At 40.6% G+C, this 17,895-nt stretch overlaps 1 protein-coding gene across 1 annotated transcript; it reads right to left on the reverse strand.

Annotated features, from left to right (window-relative positions):
• Positions 1–369: 369 nt before the first annotated feature.
• LOC124685423 (myosin-11-like) lies at positions 370–14,275 on the reverse strand. The gene is given in 40 exon segments (XM_047219769.1): positions 370–1,002; positions 1,094–1,176; positions 1,261–1,341; positions 1,438–1,494; positions 1,820–1,876; positions 2,541–2,640; positions 2,738–2,808; positions 2,999–3,142; positions 3,251–3,457; positions 3,560–3,715; positions 3,794–3,964; positions 4,062–4,142; positions 4,239–4,292; positions 4,379–4,490; positions 4,864–5,003; positions 5,156–5,377; positions 5,551–5,649; positions 8,389–8,508; positions 8,658–8,863; positions 8,944–9,121; positions 9,383–9,408; positions 9,411–9,442; positions 9,559–9,668; positions 9,790–9,921; positions 10,060–10,230; positions 10,317–10,443; positions 10,583–10,620; positions 11,031–11,132; positions 11,236–11,293; positions 11,373–11,474; positions 11,590–11,736; positions 11,822–11,958; positions 12,047–12,196; positions 12,314–12,473; positions 12,581–12,639; positions 12,738–12,894; positions 12,974–13,119; positions 13,231–13,374; positions 13,451–13,579; positions 13,917–14,275. Coding segments are annotated over 40 exon segments (4,593 nt in total). The 5' UTR covers positions 13,920–14,275; the 3' UTR covers positions 370–878.
• Between the last annotated feature and the right edge of the window lie 3,620 nt (positions 14,276–17,895).

Genomic DNA, 17,895 nt, shown 5'->3' on the forward strand with positions numbered 1-17,895 from the left:
ACCTGTGGCATGCAGCGCATGCACCATGGAAGCTATCGTCAATGCTCAGGACCGGCAATTTCTACCATGTCCTGGTAATTAGTTCATTTGATTGAACTAGAGAGGGTCGGAGGGTACCCTAACAGTCCAGAATTTGGATCTACAAAAACAACAGACTTCTGACCCCAGTTTATTCTTGTAGCTGCTAGATATTTACATATGAGTTTGCAAGGAAATGCTCCCATTCGTGTGAAATTCGGCGATGCAATTAAAACTGCAGATCAATGGCGAAAAGCTCCAGTTGCCATAATGAAACTGGATGAAAAGTGTCAATAGAAAGGCAACAACGGCGAACCAATCTGAAAAGGAATAGTTAACTAGACCGAGCTCACAAGTTCATATGGTTAGCTGCAGATCAATATTGTATTTGGTATACACAGAATCAGTACGAAGGTGGCCACAAAATCCATATGGCTGAATAGCAAGGTAATATGTCTCCTATTACATTGCTCTTGCAAACTCACCTCAAAAGTACTCTAAAACTATACAAATGTCTACACAATGAATGAATCTTAGCTGATTCTGCTAAAACTTTCTGTCTAGCTGAATTAAACTAGTGTGACCATCTGAGCTTAAGAGGGGTAAAGGAAAGAAAATGAATAGAGCAACAAAAAAAAACCGTAGCACTGAGGCGAAACTACTTTTGAGGTGAGCCCAGGCAAATGCACATAAGCCTAGTTCCTACCACAGCAAAACACCAAAGTACAGTCAAGGAAGCTGTGCGCTGCATTTCATTGGCCACTGAGGGAAAATACTCAATCTGCAATTCTGCATAGACTGCCCAATTATCTGCCCGGGGTGCATTCCATGCCTAAGTTTTGTCCAGTCCACCACACACTTTATTCAGGGGGTGGCAATAAGAATACAAAGCCAGAGTTCTCCCGAATGAGTGGGGGTGGTTCAATATCAGAGATATCAATCTGCTGCATTGATTTGGATATGTCATCAACGGAGAACGGTATGCTGCATTTCAAAATGTGGATGGTTAATTAGGAAGCACTTGAGATTTTTTTCTGACAGTATATGCGATTGATAGGAGAACAGGGATAACAACCTCGAGTCATCGTCCAGCAGAAATGAATTGCTTACAGGATTGTTGGAGTCCTCTGTCATTAGTACTCTCATATTTGATATAACCTAATATAGAGATCATATATGTGAGCACTTCTTATCAGGTTAAATAAAACGTTATGCAGGAATGGAATACTGTATAAAACGTACCTCTGGCGAGACGCTATGTGTTCCATACTTGTCATCCCAGTACATAGTACTGATCCTATATAGCTGTTGTATGCTAAGTACCTGATCAAGGTGTTTTTGCATTGTTATAAAGTTTCAAGGAAATCGAACTTTTCAATAAAGGGATATAATGGAAAACTTTGTCTATTCCCAACTTACTGGACAGAGGTCATGACTTATTTCATCCAACGTTTTCTTTGGTTTTTGATGGATCACCTAGAAAAATAATATATGTGAGAGACCTGTGCATTTAACTTGTCCATGTGCAATATTGAAATCTGAACTTTAAATAATTTCTTTATATCACAAGTGTTGATATAAGCAGTATGTCCTCAGAGTGAAAACTCGGACTTGTGAATGTTTTTCAATAGACAGAATTCTAAAGGAAATAATAATTAAAAATATGTTTTAGATAAACTCCAGAGTCAAGTTGCAATCACTGTCTCATATTTCAGTGTATAGTTCAGTGATAACCTAGAGACGGATCTAATAAACAAATTATGTGAAAGTAATTTTCAAAATAAAATGGAAATAATAATACCAGGAAACCTATAGCTTGTCGAATATGTTTAAGCTCATCCCAGGCCGAACCTGCATACTGCAAGCAGAAATCACGTGATGAGAAATCAATATTTAACGCACACGGCCATGCATAAAGGTTAACCTTAAGCAATTTAGAAACTTTTTGGTTAATGAAAAAGACAAAATCAAATCTTATGTGTACTTCCTTTTTCAGTTGATCACTGTCAACGACAGGATGTTGGCACAGCCAATATTGTCTAGAACAAATGCACTGGCACGAGACGTTTAAAATGTCAAAAAAAATCAAACGAAAAACTGACACATACATGTCGACATTTTATGTGCTCATAAAGTCGTTTCGTGGAAAACCAACATTTTTTTGCCGTGTGCAAAAAAGACAAAATTTGGTGCTTAAAAAAAGCTTTGCACGATACATTTCTTTATCTTTTTTACAGATGATACTGCAAGTTTTCCGTGAAACTTGGCATGCACACATATAATGTCAACATATACGCGCCAAATTTTTGTTCAGATTTTTTTTTTGATATTTGAAGATGCTTTTCTAGGTAGCAGGAGCATATGCTCCCTAGTTCAAAAGTGAATTTCCGGTACTGTAGGAGCTAAACATCAAAGGAGAATGCTACTAAAGCCCCTTCAAGAAAAAATAGATTGCTAATATAGGTGTACTGCCCTTTATATATCAGAACTGTAAGATATGTGACAAAAAATAGCTCTGTTACCTCATCGGTAGCTCTATAGCACCAGTGTTCAAGTTCAGCTAATCCTGCTTTTACATACTCGCCGTTACTGAATGAGCAGCACTCCCTTCTCAATAGAAGACTGAACATTGATAATAATCAAATGAAGCTCCGTCAAGCATTTTTGGTGTTCGCTGGCAATTAAATAGCTGATTTATCTATACATGGATATATATTACCTGTTAAATAGTTGTACGTTGATGAATGAGAATATCTGAGTGAATACTTTCCGCACCAAGAATGGAGGAACCTGGAGGTGACAAAGATAAGCATGATTTTGTTAGATAAAGCAACCTTTTTTTTTAGAATACAACCATGTTTCATAACTATACACATATGTAGTGACGTGTGGTGGTATTACAGGTTACAAGTTACAACTGCTGAAGAAAATGACATAATTATTGCATGAACAAAATGAAAGTGTGGTTCAACAGACTAACATTGTTCACTTTAAGTATGTTCAAGAAATTCCCAAGGCTTTTCACAATCCCTTGCCAGTGAGCAATCAAAGCTTGTTGTGCGGCTGTATTTGTGTTTGAACGAGAAGATCCTTTCATCAAGCTTGCTCTTGATGTTCTTGGGGCCTGAATTAATGGTGAAGATTGCAAATATGACGCCAATTAGAGATATATAATCTACACACATTTGTATTCCACAAACTATCATTCTGTGAACTTAGAAAGCATAGGCACCTGAATGCACAGTCCGAGCAAAGGAGAAATCTCTTTCTTCAAATTATCCCGGATCATTCCGTATATCTTCTCGACGTATGCCGTAAGTTGCTGTTTAAACAGTAAAGCAGGATACTTCGCTTCGACTTGTCTCAGTGTCTCTACTCCACTAACCATGCTTCCATTTATTAGAGCAAGATTTACACCTTGTGGTGTCCCTCTGAAGCTCTGGAAATAAAAAATGAATAACGGAATCACTCAGTAGCTAATATGAACTTATATTAATTGTAGACCTTGCGGGATTCCTCTGAAGCTCTGGAAATTGTGTACCTGGGTCATCCTTCCAAAAAGAGTAGCAGAAGACGATCGTCGACGCTGTGGAGCCATTCCTGTTGATCCACTAGCTTTCAGCGTCCGTTGAAGCAAAAGTAACAGTGTTGAAGCATTTGAGAGCCAATATGCTAAAACTTCGTTATTGTCCTGTGTCTATAGAACAAAGAAAAGGTTATTTCAGCATCAGGGTAGATAATAATAATGTAATAAATTTGAATTCAAGGTTAGAACCTCGATTGCATGTCCAATGGTCTGAATAATGCGATCAAAAACACTTGTCCGCTCTACTTCAAATGATCTCCAATGAAGAAGGCACTTGTATATAATACAAGCAGCAACTGGCCGATTCCCAGCAAAGCCCAAATGCTGTGCTATGCACCTAATTAGAAGATCTTGATTCTCCTGCCAAGAGACTGAAATATCAGTTTCATAGAACCACATAGATCTGAAGTACCTATACAGTGGTCCTAAATAACATGAGTTAGATAGCAGACTACACCTGCTGCTTTTCATTTAGAGATTTCTGTGGCTTATCATCGATGTCATATTCCTTTTTAGGCGAGGCCACGATAGTGGAGTCCTGAAACACCAAATGATACAAAAAGATGGATGTCATTTTGATGATTGTCCGGGAACTGAAGTATATATGTGCTAACCAAATATCTAGTGTGCGTACCACAGGAGTTATTTTCGAATCGCTGACTGATACATGGCCACTTTCAGTATTCCTCTGTGAAATAAACAATCATTGTAAATTATCAAAGCATTTTCCAAGATGGGCCAAAGGGTAAAGCATAACTGCACAAACTGGTTCACCTGTAAATTCGACTTGGAACGTCCTGACAAAATTTTGCTTGGAGCCATTGAAACAGCTTGCTGACGAAGGACTTTATTTTCAGACTCAACATTTGATAGCTTCTCCTCTAGCCTAAAGGATAATATGCACATCACAAGCACTATAAGATGAAGATTCAATGTTGCATAACATGGTGACACTGCATTCAGATATCAAAATGACCATAATTTGGAAGTTCACTATAGGTAAAAAAAAAATGGCAGCATGCATGTTTCTATTCAATTTTTATCAAACTCCAAAAACATTAAATGACTCAGATGCGCTTTTTAGAAAAATTTCAAGACATGTGTGGAGAGTTGATAGAGCATATGAATAGAATGTGTTTACTACATAGTTGCAGTGTGAAAACTGAAATCAAACGGAAAATTTACACATGCATCATGCACAACTAGAAAAAAAAACGGGAATATCAGGGATAAAACAAGAAACGTGTGAAAAGATTAACCTTCTCAGATAGTCCTGAAATTGACGTATTTTTACTTCTGTCTCTTCTAGCTTCTTTTGCTTTTCTTCATTTGCTTGTGCTTCTTCAGAGTGTTTCTTTTCTAATTGGTCTGCTCTTTGTTTTTCTGATTGAAGTGAGGTCTACAGGCAATGAGGTTGTGCATCACAAAATTAGTGGAAGTTTTCAACCATAATATGAAAGAGTTGAGTTATCTGATAGTTTATCTTTTTGCAAAATTATTGTCCATGAAATTCTGATCATAGCAATATTGTTTGTCTAGTAGATTGCGTACCTTAAGTTCATCTACCTCTGTTTCCAAGGAAGCAACTTTTTCAGTGTCTTGGACTAGAACCTCAGTTTCCTTTACTACAGGAGGTGCTTCCTCAATAGCTTTTTTAGCAGCTTCACGTTCCTTTGCAAGCACTGCGTTTGTCTCATCCAGTTTAGCTTGCAGGGCATCCATGGAGCTCTGCAGTTTTGACAACTCCTGGGTTTTTGCTTCCTCCAAATCTGTCTGTATGAATGTGGATTTGAGTGAAATGGTAGAAATACACATATCAAAAGTACTTCAGTGATGCAACATAAAAAAATATGGAAAATAAATCCTTGATGTAACACATTTTACTCCTTAGAAATTTTTATGAAGCATAAGATATATAAACAGCACAATAGGTCCAACATTTGTACCCTCATTCTCTTCTCTAACTGCACGCGCCATGTAAGCTCTTCCACAGTTTTTTCAAGTTTATCCTTTGCTTGCTTAAGCGCACCCGTTTCTCTTGCTTCCTGGAGAGAAGATAATAGCAACACATTAGAAATGATAATTTTTGCTCCCTGATGGTGCTGCCTTATTACAGACTTCATGAACTTAACAGTATATACTCTTGCTTTCTTAAGAAGATAATAATAATGCATTACATATGGTTTTGTACTCTCTGATGATGCTATGTTTTTATTCGATTTTATCAACGTAATGGTAGATAATGCATGGGACAATCACTATTTTTGGCCACACAGTTAAATTTTAGGGCATGGAATGTTCAGGGCTAAAAAGGAATGTTTATACTTTACATACAACTGTGCAAATATCACCCTAGCTGGTGTACTCGTGCATCAGCTTTAGGTTTAGTTTGAATACTAGTCTAGAGTTGTTTTCTCCAAAAATTGCAATAAAAAAATTGCATGTCCTTTTATTTTTACAAAAAACTGCATGCCATTTATTAAGAGAGAACTGAAAACCAAGATCAGTACATCATAAGCCTAAGTAACAGAAAATAAAATTACCCATTAATATATTCAATTTTTTTTGACCGTGAAACCGTAGGGGAATATATTCAATATCAAAGGAACAGTGGCACAGAACAGAAGAAAAAACAAGAACCTGACAAGTTGGAGTAATAACTAGGGAAGAAAACGGAGTGGAACTAGGTGCCGCCTCATTTGTCTTCATGTTTCTTTGAGGAGGCGGAAACAAAAGACAGAAACCCCAGAGACAACTACGAAAACAGATATGGACTGAAGACGGCGCGGACACAGATAGAAAAGCGAAGGATGGGTGGGTGGCACAGGGGCACCATGGCAGCGGTATGGTGTCCCTAACCCTAGACTGCAGAGATGCGCCTACTAGATTAGGGGAGAATGCCAAAGGGTCAAGATTAGGTAGTAGAATAGGTTGGGTTGGGCCTCTATCGCAGGGGTTGGCAAGGGCCTGCTGGGCTAGGCCAAACATAGCCATGACAGCCACGCTAAAATGGAAAGAATCATATTTGCCGGAAAAGTAAACTCCGTTCGGCGTGGCAATTCTGCTGGAAGCCTGGAAAATGCCATTCCGTTTCCACTTTTTTCCCCTTAAGAATTTGCGTTTCAGTTCCGCATTTCCTCTCCGTTTCCATTTTTCTGCGGATACGTCGGAAACTTTCTGCTCCATTTTCATCCCTAGTAATAACTACTTAAACCTTAATTTAAGGTTGCGGGAGGCTATTATTCATTTCACGCTGGCTAGCCTCTGTTGTGGTGTTTTCTCTCTTCCTTGATTGCTTTTGACCAAACAATGAACCGGAGTAAATTCCCTATGTAAAGAAAACTGTTTAAACCTCTACAGATCCTTTCATTTAAATCCATCTAAACGTCCAGCATTATAAGCGAGTCAATACTCTTCATATTGTGTTGAATAACACGATCTTATGATTGAGCCCAACAAGAATAAGCGGGCTTCACAATTTGAGATGTGCAGCTAGGAAACATCATTCCATGATGTGTACCCATATTTGGTCAACAACCATACCCTTGGTAAGAAGATGGGTCGACTATGTAAGGGGGAGGGACCTCCTAGCTTTCATCCTAAAGTAGGTGGGCTGAGTGGAACTATTTCTCACGAGACATTTTCTATACTTGCCAGGTTCGACCAGCAGCAAGCGAAAGGGACTACCAAATGTGCTATAACAAACATTCTTTTAATTTTGATTTTTTTTTTCGAGAAAACGCAAAAAGCCTTTGCGTTTCATTTCATTGAAAAGTAGGAGGAGAACAAAGTTTTAAATGTTACAACCCACAGAAGGGGGAAGCACACAAAGTTTTGATTTAATTTTAGCAATTTAGCAAGTTCAAACTCATTCTTCGGAAGAGAGATAGTCTACACACTGTACTTCAAATTAAAATGTGGTATAACGAACAAAATAGGACAAGTTTGATTGGATAGTACTCCCTCTGTCCCAAAATATAAGGCATATAAGTTTAGTCAAAAGCCAAACATCTTATAAGTTTGACCGAGTTTATACAAAAAAATATGAACATTTAGAATATTAAATCAATATCAATAGATTGACCATAAAGTATAGTTTCACAATATGTTATTCAATATTGTAGATGTTTATATTTTTCCGTAATATTTGGTCAAACTTGGTAAGGTTTGACTTCTGACTAAACTTATACGCCTTATATTTTGGAGCTGTGAACGCAGCTGGATCACAGACATTTCAGGGGCTGTGAACCCCCTTTGGCAGTATGTTCAACTGTGGACCAGGTTGCAGGGGGTGCACTTGGCGGATGAGCCAGACAAGCTTGTCTGGCGGTGGACGCCCCATGGCCAGTACTCCAAGTCCTGCTACTACGATCCAACCCACACCATATGCGCAAAGGAACCTCGTCATTGATTATGCTCACGGCGTGGTGGATTTGGAAGCATAGGAACGCAATCAGATGCGGGAGCACGAGGGCTACGTCAACTTCTCCCTTAGACTAGGTTTCTTGGGTTGAGTTGTATGGCGTGGGTGTTGGTCCACTCTTCGGACTTGTAAATTACAAATTCTTTTTCTATCAATGAATTGAAACACAAAGCTTTTTCCTTTTCACGAAAAAAGAGCATTGAAAACTGATGATAGGAGCTCGACCGATCCATCAAAGAAATCAAATGTAGAAGTTACAATCCCCGCCCAAGGTGGACACAATAAACCGACCATTCAATGTTGTATCATGACTAGCATATGAGACGTACAAGTAGTGCATTTACTGTGATAATTAACATACCATTTTAAGTTTTTTGAGTTCTTTCCTTGCAATCCTTCCCCTCCATCTGCACTGTGCAACAATCGCTGCACCCTTTAACTTCTTATGATATGACTGGGCTCTATGGCACCTATAACGGGCCTGTAGTAGAGAATCAGGAGATTAGAAATATATCATACGCTGAGCCAGTAATGAGCTGCATAGCAGAGTTCCTGAGGTTACATCAAACACAAAAAAACAGTAGATGCATAGTTGACTTGTCATATTATTTAAAGGGAACTGAGTACCACCTGAATTGTAACCGCTGCCTTAGATCGTTTCTTATATCTGAACTCATTCCTTGCTGCCATCGCCCGCAATGCCGTTTGCACTACAAGAACTGAAGCATTTAGGAGTTTGTAAGACCTCCTTGCCTGATGCCTACGTTGATTTTTCTGAATTTTGACAGAAGCTGATTGTTTTCGCATCCGATCATAGAGTTTACAGGCCAATGTTCCTGAAACACAAAGCATGAGTTTGAGCATTATTAGTAAAATGAAAATCACCTGGTCTGCAGTTAAGTACAAGCAAACAGACCTCTCCATACTGCCTGAAAACATACAGATGCCTTCCTCAAAGAAACAAACTTCTTCCTCATTATATGTGTTCGCATTTTCCCTTGAATTATTTTGGCAGCAACACTGAGAACTTCAGTTCTTCTAGCATCTAATTCGGCCATCTGGCCGGCTCTCAGAAAAACTTTTGTTTTACCTATCTGAGAAATGCAAACAATTGTTAGATAAGAGAAACAAAATAACTTGTCATGATCTTGCATTTTTTCTATGCTAATACTGTAAGAGCACCCCACATGCAATAGTCTTATACTTCAGACCTACAAGCCTACAAATTAAGCAAGTACATCAGTTTATTGGCAATATTTTCTTTATCAGATCATTAATACGTGGGCGGTATTCATAGAAGATCGAACTTTCAAAAAACCATGTGACACCTAATTCACAAAAAAAAGGCTAGTTACCTGAAAGCCTAAAAGACCCTTCTTTCCAGAATCCTCTTGCATGCAACCTTTTCTTCACAACTAATGAGATGTGAAAAGAAAAATATTAGTGATTATCACTTTTAGATGCACTGGAAAACTCTAATGAGTCAGAGATATTAAGCTACAAATATGCATAACTTGAAATAAGAACTTACTTCCCTTCAAGGGCATCTGGTGCAAGTATTCCAAAACGATGCAAAAACTCATAAAATGTGCGACGTGTAGGATATCCGGCACAACTGATCCTGATTGCCTCGAGTACACCCTGATGATAGATGGGATGCACTTTACTGCTGGAACAACTTTGTAACATAGACTAACTCAAAGCCTACATTCGACTACAGCTAAGTCTGAGGCACAATAGGTGGTAATTCAGAGGCACTTACACCACAACGCAGCTGTTGCATGACATTGACATTCTCGAAAATCGCCGGTTTCAGCACATTATTTGGTTTAACGCATCTGATATAATGAGGTTCAGTAGAGTTCAATGTTTCCATAAGAGATGTAAGTTGTAGCTGCCACAAAAAAGATTCAGAGGTCAGTAACATTAGTGGTGCATAATAGTATGCTGGACACAATATGGGGATGGGACATGTGGACAAGAACTGGCAGCAATGTCCGAAGAATAAATGCAGAAGCAAAAGAGGGGAGACCTTGAAGCGTGCTCCAATGGAAGCGAACTTTGAGGTTTTTGATGTTTCCTCTGGCAGAGGAGGAAATAGTCCAGAGATAAAGGAGCATCTAGAAGCACTCAGTAACTCCTGGTGCTCTGCCACAACATAGTCTTTATTTTTGTCAAGAAATTGGTCAGACTGATACATCACCTGCATACCACAAGCATAAGTATTTTAACATTAGTTAAAACTCTAAAATATCCTGGAGCCATTGAATTTGATGAATAAAACCTAACCTCTCCAGCATAGTGAGAGATAGCAAAATCTGTGCGAGATAGCTTGGGTTTGACAAATCGTTTATTCTTTTGAAAAGTCTGGTACAGCTTCTGGGCAAAGGTCTCATGTGTTGACTTCGGAAACATACTGAATTGAGAACAGTAAACAGAATAGAATTATAACATGGTTTAAATCTACTCCCTGATCATTAACGGAAACATTCATTCACACAGTAAAACAGAATTGATTAAATGGGACGATCAAAGAAAAGATATGGTAAACATACCATGCCTCATCAAGAAGTGCAATAACACCACCAGGTTTCTGCAAAGTGAAAATTCAGTAATGCGTCAACAAGAAATGAGTGAGAATCGATTGCAGAACTGATTGATAAAGATGTTTAGTGTTATAAAGCAAGTACAAGAAAAAGAATGCAATGTATTTGTTTGCAGAAATAGGGGCTTCTCTGGCTATGTTCTTTCTTAAGAAGTATAAATACATTTTAAATCAATGTTTCGCCTTGTTTTAAGCTTGTGGCTCATAACGTGTGGCTTAACATTGGCCAAGTAGGCACTAACTGAGAAAGTAATTGATTGCATCCTGTAGTAACACGACCATATTGGCAAGATTGATGACAAAAAAGGGAAAATGGTAAACATGCTCCATTACAGCACTTCAGATTTCCCCGCCAAAGCACTAGATGAAATTGAATTAATATAAAACTTTGCACATACCTTCTCAATAAGGTCAAGAACATCTTGATTATCAACAAACTCAATATAGCTCCAATCAATTTGTTCTTTGGTGTACTCCTCTTGCTCCATCTTGAAAACATGCTGAAAAAGATCACACACACCTTTCACATAAATAGATGTCCTTTTGTTTTACCAAATGGCTATGGGGGGGTTCACATGAACCATTTCTCTGAACAAGTAATACCTGATTGAAATGTTGTTGCAATTTCTCATTTGTATAATTGATACAGAATTGTTCAAAACTGCAGAAAATATTATTTGTCAATTTTTAAAAGAACCTAGTGAGTTCTAAATAAAAGACTGGACTATAGTAAAGATGACCTGTTTGACTTGAAGCTCTCAAAACCATAGATGTCGAGGACCCCAATAAGACATTTGGAGTTAGCGTCTTGCCCAATAGAACTATTAATTTTATCAACAAGCCTGCAAGATAATGACAGGTTGCAACGATGAAGCTAATATTTTCATGTTTTGCAGTGCATCAGAATTTGTACATGGAGGATATTTACATAATGGACTACAAAAGGAATTATCTTACCAATCAAACAAACGGGAGTATATCGTCTTTGCTAGACCATCCCTGCTGATAGTTGCACTGTAAGGATCAAGACTCCTTTTTATAACCTCCTCTGGTGTTACCATGACACGCTTACAAAGGGCATCTGTCAAGGCTCCAGGGTCGCACCTGACATAAAGTACATGTCAACAGTCATTGGAACAAGCAGTAGTAATACCAGAATTAGAAAAGATAACCAAATAGAGGTAGTTACATAAGAAGTTCAGCAGCTGTGTCAAGATGGAACTTAGATTTGTCATCTTTCAAAACTGAGGAATCAACTTCTTTCCCCTTGGCAAATTCAATGTTGCCAATATGAAGGATAGCTGCAACAACCCTGAAAATAGCATCCTGGAAACAAGTTTAAGTGCAAACGGTAAAAACCAGCTCAACTGCCCATTGATCATATCCAAGTACATATGGAAATAGTTTGAGCTACCTGTTCCTGAGTACTGATGCCAACAATATCCATTGCTCTTCTGGTAGCCAAATACTCATGAGCATCGCTAACCCCAACCAACTCGTAGCAATTTGATTTATTAAGGTAATGAAAATTCTTAGGATTTCCTAATTTGTACTTCTCAACTTCCTGAATATGCAACGCACCAAAGCAGATTATGTGTATTAGGTACCGGATCACAAGTGTAAAGAACAATGACGTGTCCATCAAGGCGCATAAGTGCCAAAGGAGAATATAGATCATTACCTCCTGTGGGGCCGCACAAAGAAGATAAAAGCAGTGGTAGTTGCGTTCAGGATCAGAAATTTGGCATACACGCGACCTTTCTAACAAGTAAGTTCTGACAGCAGCACCTGAGATTCTCCCTTGCTTATCAAATTGGATCTCAACAAACTTACCAAACCGACTGCACCAAGCATCATGAAAATAATGAGATTCAAAACATATATGTAAACCTCCATGATTCTCAATAATGCAAGTAATCCTTGAGACATTTTTTTTAATATCTCCTACCTAGAATTGTTATTTCTGACAGTCTTGGCATTGCCAAAAGCTTCAAGGACTGGATTTGACTGCAGATATAAGAATGCAAAATAGAAGTTTAATTGTTGAAGTATAAATAACTAAACAATACATTTGTCTTGCCATGCTAAGTAACTGTCTGTCTTACTTCAAGAACTTGTTGCTCTACAGTTCTTCCTTCTGTTGCAGCACGGCCACCCAGATAGGCAAGATACCTCATAAGCATTTTAGTTGTTTCTGTTTTACCAGCACCACTCTCACCACTCACAAGAATAGAGTTGCTCTTTCCTTCATGAATCATAGCCCTATTTCATGTTAAAACAAGAGTGAGATCAACCCATCTTCGGTGGAAACACTGGACCGATTTTGGTTATGTTTACGTACCTGTATGCAACATCTGCGACAGCGAAAACATGTGGACTTAACTCTCCAAATGGTGCCCCCTTATACTGTTGCATCATATGTGGGTCATATAAATGCGGCAACCTTTGGAAAGGATTGACAGCAATGAGAATATTTCCAGTGTATGTCTGCCCAAATGAAGACATATCAGCCATACAAAACATCAAGTGAGTTTCAAACTTTAAACCCAGATAGTATGGCTGACATAGCGGCATATCTACAGACCACAGCAAACATACATAGATTTCATTAAGTTCATATCTGATCGCCAGATTCTGCAAAACTCCTGGCTCATGGAGATAGGAGAGCTTGGTCATGTCATCAACTCCACCGGCAGCTGCTTCCATATCTTTGGGATATAATTTCGACAAATTCGAAATGATCTAAAAGTGTGACACTTAAATGTATAAGTAGCAGTATTTCCTATAAAAAGTAGCAGAATTGTTCAAAGCAACTTACCTTTTTCCCATTGGTTGCTTGGATCTCAGCCTCTTCGCCATTGATCTTAACGACTTCTCCATCAACCCAGGCAATGTCAGCGTCTTCAGCCCATACATGTGAGCCTACTATAATATTAACTTTCGTCCCCTGAAATAGAAATTAACTTATCTCAGTTATGCTTGCTATCATCTATGGGAGCCTCTGACGAAAATACATTTGCATTTTTTTAGACTAATGCCGAAATATTGCAATCATGCTGCATGGACGAAGGATAAATAAAATTGGATGTGCCTGGACTCGAAATCGGTTGCCCCAATCAGGGAGCTGGAATATCCAACGCAATGCTAGACAATTCTACCAGATCCTTGTGTAAATATTTTGCAACCAACGACCATGATTCAGATAAAATAAATTGAACAACGGGAACCCGCACTGCGCATTACTCAAAGCGGTAGAGCCGACGCAAATCAGAAGGCAAAATTACCATTTCGCCGGCCCTTGGAGGATGATTATTTCGCCGGGCCTGAGGATGGTCAGTTGTACGCTGTTAGCGACGGGGCAGATGAACTCATATCCCTCTCCCCCGCGCCCGCGCCCGCGCTGGTGCTCGTCCGACCCCCTCCGTACGCCGTCCTCGTCGTCGCCGCGCGCCTCGGGGGAGGAAGAGGTGGTGGTGGGTGCAAAAGCGGGGGAGTGGAGAGGGAGGAGAGGATGTGTAGAAGGCAGCCGGTGTGGGGTGGAGGGGGAGCAGTACGTGGAGCGGCCATGGCTGGCCTCGGCTCGATCTCTGCGGGGCGCCATTAGGGGCGGAACTGGACATGCGGCATGGGGTTGAAGTTGAATCCCCAAAATTCGGCGAGAACATTCTGCTACTATTAGTAGTGTGGGTAAAAACACACGCACCCCAACCCAAGTCGAATGTGTACTCAGAACACAAAGAAAGCTTGCCAAAGATTTTCCAAACAAGAAAGCTCGCCAAAAGGATTAGAGTGTCTCTAGATCCTTTGACTCTGAGAGCATCGGCCTATTTCGCGTGAAAATTGAAACGGCAGAACAGTCCCCTTATCCAGAACCTAAACGCGATTTCTGAAATTTAGCGCGAGAAATTTAAACGAGTTCGTCCAAGTTCATCTGACATAATTTACAAACGATGACAAAATAGGAACTAAATGCTCCTAAAAACTACACATAGCTAGCTCGACCACCTTGTGTTTTATAGGCGGAGGCAGGCGAGGGGCGGTGGTGCGCAATAAGGCCATCTTCAACTGGCCGATCCAAATGAGCGCACCTGCACGTCCGTTTGCATCCGTTTGAGTGCGCTCACGGACAGCGGCTGACGTTCGCCCGACATTTGGCCTCGCACGGTGCACCCAACGCGATCAGATATGGGTCGCGCCAAAGTAATTCGTATTTGGCCTTAAATTTAATATAAGGCATATAAAACCATAAGAAAAAAATAAATGAAATGATCAAGATTTATTACATAAAATTATTGTCCATCTATTAAATATTAAATGACAAAGTACTTGTTCAAAAAAATGTCAAATGATAGAAATGGCATAGGCATTGTTTTCTTCGGAGCTTTCATCATTGTTGTTGTTTGCAATATTATTGCCAACATGCGCCCATATGTGCTCAACCAAATCAGTTTGGAGCTGATTGTGAACCGTTTGGTCCCGAATTTCATGATGCACCTGGAGAATATTCTGGAATGAAGCCGGACCACCTTGAGGAGCAACCAACTCTCGCTGGTATTCCCAATCATTATCAAACAGTGAATCATCCCGCTTTATCTCAACAATCATGTTGTGCATGATTACACAAAGCGGTCATCACCTCCCACATGGTTTGCACTCTCCATGCTCTAGCGGGGTGCCTGACGATAGCCCAACGAGCTTGGAGGATACCAAAAATCCGCTCGACATCTTTTCAGGTTGCATCTTGCTCTTTGGCAAGCCTTTCCTCCTACTCTGAATTGGGACGTGATGAGCGCATATTTGTCCATCACACAAATTTAAAGCATGTATTGTTCCAAACGAAAGTAGCAAATAGTAGCACAAGCCAACAAGAATCAAATGAAATAGTCAAGGCTTGTGCATACGAACAACCCCGGAAAACCCCGGCAAGGAACCTGTAAAACTACTAAGACTCTACTCCTTTCTCCCCCTTTGGCATCGGAACACCAAAAAGGAAGACGGAGTGAGATGGATACTAGCGCATCCCAAATGAAGAGCAGCTGTGACTAGGACTCCTCGGACGTGTCCTCCTCTTCTTCTTCAATGTCAGCTCCACTATACCCGGCAAACATGGCATCATCAAGAGGAGGCATACGGTAGTTGAAGTGCGCAATAGGGGCCATCTCAGGTGGATCCTATGGCAACTCAAGTCCACGAGCACGGAAGTCCTCTCTAATGAGTTCACGGTTGTTTTGAGCCAACCGAAGAGCCTTGGAGTTCACATCCTAGGAGTGCTTGCACATCTGAAAGAGAGACTTGAAGAACTTGGCAGCCCCCTTCTTGGGCTGCACAGAGCTGGAGCTAGAGGCCATCGAGGGGTCAGTACGGCGCCTATTGGCAGGCCCCGAGGAACCTGCAGCAGGGCGCATATATGGAGGCTCATGTGTGTCACCGCGAAGTGGCAAGTTAAGAAGTGCATGCCGCTCACGACGCCCGGCCAACGCAGAGGCAGGAACGGCCTTATAAAGCAAACACATGACATAGGGAGCATAATTGGGCAACATCCTTTTCTCCACTGCCCTCTTCAGCTCATGGTAGATGTAATCAGGCACATCAATCTTCTACTGATTGTTTGGATGGGTGTAGAACATGAGATTCTTGGCATACCGACGGCAAGCCTGAAATTCACCCGCCTTGCTGACAATAGTGCACCGGTAAATCTTGGCCATGGTGATGTAGAAGTAGTACATGGCAGTGATCTGAGGAATAGGAGGAACTGGAGCGGCCGCTGGGTAGCAGAAGGCAAGAGAGGCATCAGACATAGACCCTTCACTATGAATGCGAAAGCCGCCACGCAGATTTCTAGTGTATCCAAGGGCAGTCTGAAACTGGTCATAGGAGATACTGCACTGAGATGTGCCTGCCATAAAAGTAATGTGCCTCTAAGGTGTGGGATGGAAGAAAGTTGTGCAGAAAAACTGGCTGACTAGAGCTGGTATGTAGTCTTGCTCAAGGGTGACAAGCGTCCACAGATTCATCTTCTTCAAAGCCATGTCAACATACTTGAAGTCATCATGCTTATACATATTATGAAATTCAACATTGAGACGTCTGGGCTTCACAGTTGGTTCTGGCACAGCAGGCTCATAAAACTGCTCCCACATGGCAAATTGGGCTTTTGTCCAAAAGCGCCTATCTTCGGTGAATGGTTGTTCCTCATTCTCATATGGGTTGTCCTGCCACAGGTTGGAGCATCTTTTTTGTCTTCGTCTTCTCGGCACATACGACTTTTCCTGGAGCATCTTTTTGTCTTCGTCTTCTCGGCACTTCTTCCTCTCAGCATTTTTTGGTGTGCAGATTATGTGTATATGTGGCTTTGGCAAGCACTTCTTTAGAGACAAACGGTCAACACACCATCATTAGTTGAGAACAACAATTGGGGGGTCTCTCTTCACCTCGCATCCTTGTCTCCGACTACAAGACCTTTCTTGCCACCTTGCATTCCCATATGAGGACTAAACCTATGTATATACTTAAAGATAATATTAGTCCACACACTAGCATCGGTGTTGTTAACCAAAATAATGGTTAAGGGTAAAATACCCTTACAATGAGGCACAAATTGGAGAAGACAACCAACTAGATACTGCTATGGACCCATAGTCCAGGGATGAACTACTCATGCATCACTTCGGAGATGGGCATGGTGACGTAGATGCCTCCGGCGATGATTTCCCCCTCCGGCAGGGTGCCAGGAAGAACTCCAGAACCCTCCCGAGAAGGGTTCTGCGATGGCGGCCGCGACAGAACTTTTCATGGATGGAGACTCGGGTGTTTAGGTTTTTCCCAAGATCATGAATAAATAGGCGGAAGGGCGAGGTCGGTGGCCGCCTGGGGGACCACACCACCCCTAGGCGTGGGCCCACCCTTGGCCGCGCCATTGGGTGGCCTGGCCGCCCTATGGTGCCTCTTCGTCCCCCCTTCGGTCTCTGTCTTTGTTACGGAGAAATATTAACTTCGGCTTTTGTTTCGTCCAATTCCGAGAATGTTTACTGTACAACTATTCTGAGACCAAAAACAGCAGAAAACAGTTGGAGATATGCCCGAGATGCAATAATAAAATAGTTATTGTTATATCTTAGTGTTCATGATAAATGTTTACACTCCATGCTATAATTGTATTAACCGGAAATATTAATACATGTGTGTTGTGTAAACAATCAGAGTCCCTAGTAAGCCTCTCATTTAACTAGCTTGTTGATTAATAGATGATCATGATTTCCTGAT

The sequence above is a fragment of the Lolium rigidum genome, chromosome 1 (assembly GCF_022539505.1).
Source record: "Lolium rigidum isolate FL_2022 chromosome 1, APGP_CSIRO_Lrig_0.1, whole genome shotgun sequence".
NCBI classification, from domain to species: domain Eukaryota; kingdom Viridiplantae; phylum Streptophyta; class Magnoliopsida; order Poales; family Poaceae; genus Lolium; species Lolium rigidum.